The sequence below is a fragment of the Odontomachus brunneus genome, unplaced genomic scaffold, assembly GCF_010583005.1.
Source record: "Odontomachus brunneus isolate Ranch 3 - 2012 unplaced genomic scaffold, Obru_v1 Obru_scaffold_097, whole genome shotgun sequence".
Lineage (NCBI taxonomy): Eukaryota > Metazoa > Arthropoda > Insecta > Hymenoptera > Formicidae > Odontomachus > Odontomachus brunneus.
In genome coordinates this window covers 484023-488437 of record NW_022639547.1, presented here as the reverse complement: position 1 = coordinate 488437, position 4415 = coordinate 484023, and the positions used below count along the sequence as shown (strand labels likewise).

The window sequence follows — 4415 nt, the reverse complement described above, 5'->3', positions numbered from 1 at the left end:
TCTGTCCTTCTCCCCCCCCCCCCCCCCTTCCCTTTTCCTGTCTTTCTCGTAGGGTCCAGTTTTGCGTTCGTTTTTTACGGCGAGGCGGGACATGCAATCCACTTCCCGAACTATAAATTCTGACCCGTATTTTCTTCTTTTTTCTTCAAGGATCACTCGGCCAGAGGAAGCTCCGTTGCAGACAATTGCGTCAGTTGTTAGAAATGTTTGCGAGATCAGCAAACATTTGGAATATTCACATGCCGACGGTATGGATTCGGCAAATAGGAATTACGCTCAACGAATTGAGGAGTGAGAATTTGGAAGAGGAATTCTCCTCTCGAATCACGGCCGAATCTTCCGAGCGATCGACGAGGGGCCGTTTATATATCTCGGCCGTTATCGGGAGCCGCACGCGCTCCTCTTTATCGCGCGTTCTATCTGCCTCGCGAATCTCTCCCTTAATTATTGCGTCGCGACGGGGCACGTCGCCGGCACAATGCGCGCGGACACGTGTGGCCGTGCGCCGCTCTTTCATTCCCTCTCGCTTATTGTCCATTAAAACAAAAAACAGAGTCCGCGGGTCGTCCTGCGAAAACAACGCGCGCGCCACGCGGAATCCAAATGAATCGCTTCCGAATCCGTTTCGTACCTCTAACGAGGAGACACGAGAGAGAGAGAGAGAGAGAGAGAGAGAGAGAGAGAGAGAGAGAGAGAGAGAGAGAGGCTGCAAGCACTCAAAAGAAAGTGGAAGAGTCCCCACTTCCAAGGCGTGCTAGGTTTGTTGAAGAAAATAATGAGAATTTTCCAAAAATCTGTCTTAAATTGTATCAAGTTCATACTTTTAAGACTCAGATATTTTCCAAAAATATTGCAGCTGTGTGATAAAACCACTGATGAGACACCGGCAAGGAAGAGGTGTAGATAATTGAGACTCCTCTGAGAAAAAAAGGAACAAAAATGCGGCAAAGGCTACGGAGAGGATTTTAGGACTTTTCGTTCATCCTTTGCAAGAGAGTTGCGGAGATTTACGAGCCATTATACACCGAATAACTGGCGCGGGGTATCGAAGCATCTGGCTTAGCGGCGTTTGATGGATTTTGAGAGAGGACTAATTGCCGCCGGTGGGGCGTACCAACTAACAGGCGCAGCTTTTACTCCTCTCGACGATTACGACTCGACAAAATGACAGGGCTAGGAAACTCTGACGTTTATCTTGTCTCTCTGATACTCGGCGATATTTCTGCAGGTATACAGTTATTATTCAAGTTTTTAATTATAAGGCGTCAAGAAGAAGTGAGTCTTTCGTGTTGTTAAGCTCGAGGAAGCTAAATAAACATCAGAATTACATTGAAAGAAATGTATGTAATATTTATGACTGTAACTGCGTAGTTAAATAGTGATTCTGATCTCTGAATCTCTTCTCGCATATTGCAGATTGTGAATAAAATTATGGGCAGAATTATAGGTTCTCTAAAGTGGATTTTACGAAAATCATTCTTATAGTAAAGTTAGTGACTGTAATTTTTACATGTATATTGTGCTATTATTACTTTTTAAACGAGTATAGTTGACACCGAAAATGATTCTAAGTTTAGAGAGATTAATCATTCTTCTTCCTTAGTGTACGTTCGTCAAGAGGACAATAATCTTGTGGAAATTATGATTAGGAACAGTGTATCGGACAATGAGAAACAACATGCGATACGAAGCGGCATTCCCCGTAAAGATGAGCGCGCGCATTTTGCAAAATGGCGTCACGACGCTATCGATCGCGATGGCGAAGCTGAGGCGTCGGCCGCGACGCCCGCGTATCAAATTGCCGGTGATGTACTTCGACCAGAGCCCGAGTGCAATAGTATTATATTTTGCAAAAAATTCCAAGGATAATCTTTGTCAAATTCCGATCGAGTCAATTGCCGATCAACTTAGCCGGTAAGAATGCTCCAACAAAAAAAATGAAACGGAATTTCTCGCTAAACCAAGAAAATCTCATTCTCTTTCTTTAGTCTACATTTTATATTACAATCAGTCAAGTATCATCTGCGCTACTTTACTAACTTGTTTTCACAAAATTATTAACTCCAGGTCTGCTCTTTTTGGTTCAACTATCTGAATTGGTGTAATAAATTAGAGTGAAACAAATATATTTTGTTTCACTGTAACTTATTGCACCAATTCAAGCGGTTCAGATAAAAAAAACATCTCTAGTCATTACTGCTGAATGACAAATTACGCGAAGCTAGATCGTTACTTGCAATCCTACCATCGATCAGACGATGGATTAATTATTTGTTCAATTGAAGTCTTCATTCCAAGACTCGTATTAACAGTTGTCGCTTGAGACAACTTTCGAGTAATGACTTTTGATACGGGCCGAGGAGTCGTATTAATTATTAAGTCGTTACTTGAGACTTAGCTTAGGCGAGATATTCAGAGTGAGAGTTAGATGTGAGTCTTTCAGTTAAATCGCGATTGCAAAGGCAACGTCGCATATATCGAATGATTCAAGTAAAAAAACCCAGACCTAACTCTAAATCGTTACTCGAGTATCTCACTTGGAACAAATTTCAAGTAATGACTGTTAGTATTAATCCAAGTTTTTCGATTCATTGCTTTCGAGTCATTGCTTTCACGCCCGATTCTTCGCGACGATTCAAGATATCGCTTTCCATCGTCGGACAGCAAAGATTTATAAAAAACGTCGAAGTAAAATAAGGTGTCTTTAAGACATCTCTTAGAAGTTTGTACCGCCTGGGTTTCTAGAATTCGACGCGCTCCAATAGCACAGTGCCGCTCGGTGAGCGTAGAACACATAGATAAATCAAGTCGACTTCGATCATCGTTACGACGAAAACGGACTCCCGCGTATAGACCCCGGTCCCGGAGACCGGATGTCGGTGTCATTTTGGCGCCATTGTCCGACAAGGGTCGGCCGGTGGATACTAAATTGCAGACGCGCGCGTGGAAGGTAAACGTTGTTAAGGGTCTGGTCCGTGAACGGTCTCTAATTTGCCGGTACGAGACGACCTAATTGCGATCGTGTGTCCAAGTGGCGTTTCGAGATTCGAGTTTTCGTTACTGAGATTCCTCTCGTGCGAGTCGGTGAATTCAAAGCTCACTCTACAATGTATTCTTTACTTCCTATTTCTTTATTCTAGCTTAAGGCTTAAGTCAGGAAGAGATAAAAAGGAAGAGGCGGCCAAGAACACATCGTAGATTAAGCTTCACGAGGCTTCGCGTGATTTGTGCAAATTTTACACCGTGATCTTCGATAATTTTTGTCCTTATAGATTATGATATATTCGCAAGGATTATAATATTCTCTTTCTCTGAACAGAGGACAACGTCGACTCACCTTGCCGTGCTCTTTGTCGAAGTCGCAGTCGCAAGGGTCGACGGGATAGTTGCCAGACGCACCACCGAAGACAAGCTGAAGATTAGTACCCGTTGCCGCAAATGCAATCTCTGTGTGACCCTCTCGACAGCCATTTTGAAATCGCACTTGTCGCTCTTCCATCGGCCGGTCTCTGTAGCCCGTATATCTCACCTTCAACACAGAAGACGAAAGAAAACGATATTTAGGTGAACATGCGTCGATTTGATGACCGAGTCAATCGCACAGATCGACCGCTGCTTCCTCTCAAACTGCCTAACTTTGAAGCTCAGGTATGTTTATCTCGGTTTACCCGCGCGACTTGTTAGAACGGAATCTTCTAGATCTTCCATTGTTCCAGATCACCGGGCTCGCACAATTAACAAACGGAGCGAACGCGAAGTATCAATCCGTCGAGCTCTACAACGCTCGTCACGATCCGAAGGCTAGACTGTTAATTCGTGGAAAAGACGGCATTCCTGCGGCATGATTTCGCGTGTTCCACGTGACTCCACAGGCGTAACGACTCTCGGAATCCCTCATCATCGAAATTTCTCGCCGCGTCACGTAAGTCGAAGGAGATCCCCAATTCGCGTTGTCTCTGACGAGATTATAGAAAGCACTCTTTCGCACCCTTTTCGCATATTTCCTTCTTAGATTTTGTTCGGAGTTTTTTTCGAAAGTCCTTCGAGGAATTCTATTCGAACTTTCACCTTTCTTGGTAAACGGTCGGTGGACAAACTCACCTCGCTCTCACGGCTCAGTCTCCTGAAGAGCTCGTCGCTTTCGAACTTCGCCTTTTGGTCCGGCACGACGCGTGGCATTTTGAAGACTAATCGTGGTGGCCGGGGTTGCTCGTATAGACCCATGCCATCGAACGGCAACACGCCAACTCCAGCGTGCTCGCTCATTGCGTGCATCATTTTCGCTACAGGTGTGCCGGCAACGATCAGCGATAACAATTACGACGTTAAAGACGTCTTGCTCCTCGTACTTCTCCACCACCGTCTCCTCCTCCTCCTCCTCCTCCTCCTCCTCCTCCTCCTCCTCCTCGTGGATG

At 44.8% G+C, this 4415-nt stretch overlaps 1 protein-coding gene and 1 long non-coding RNA gene across 5 annotated transcripts in view; one reads left to right on the top strand and one right to left on the bottom strand.

The window, feature by feature from the left end:
- The window catches only part of LOC116848629 (protein big brother-like), a 9588-nt gene extending 5224 nt beyond the window's left edge, over positions 1-4364 (bottom strand). The window contains exons 1-2 of the mRNA XM_032824928.1: positions 4102-4364; positions 3338-3529 (exon numbers count right to left, since the gene is read on the bottom strand). Coding sequence (XP_032680819.1) covers positions 3338-3529; positions 4102-4278 — 369 coding nt within the window. The 5' untranslated portion in view covers positions 4279-4364. The remainder of the gene's footprint in view (positions 1-3337; positions 3530-4101) is intronic.
- Positions 1-4415, top strand: part of LOC116848630 — an 11349-nt gene that overhangs the window by 3780 nt on the left and 3154 nt on the right. For all 4 annotated transcript variants that reach the window (XR_004378990.1, XR_004378991.1, XR_004378989.1 and 1 more), the window contains 5 exons: positions 151-758; positions 857-1228; positions 1604-1914; positions 3320-3648; positions 3717-3922. This is a non-coding gene — a long non-coding RNA (uncharacterized LOC116848630). The remainder of the gene's footprint in view (positions 1-150; positions 759-856; positions 1229-1603; positions 1915-3319; positions 3649-3716; positions 3923-4415) is intronic.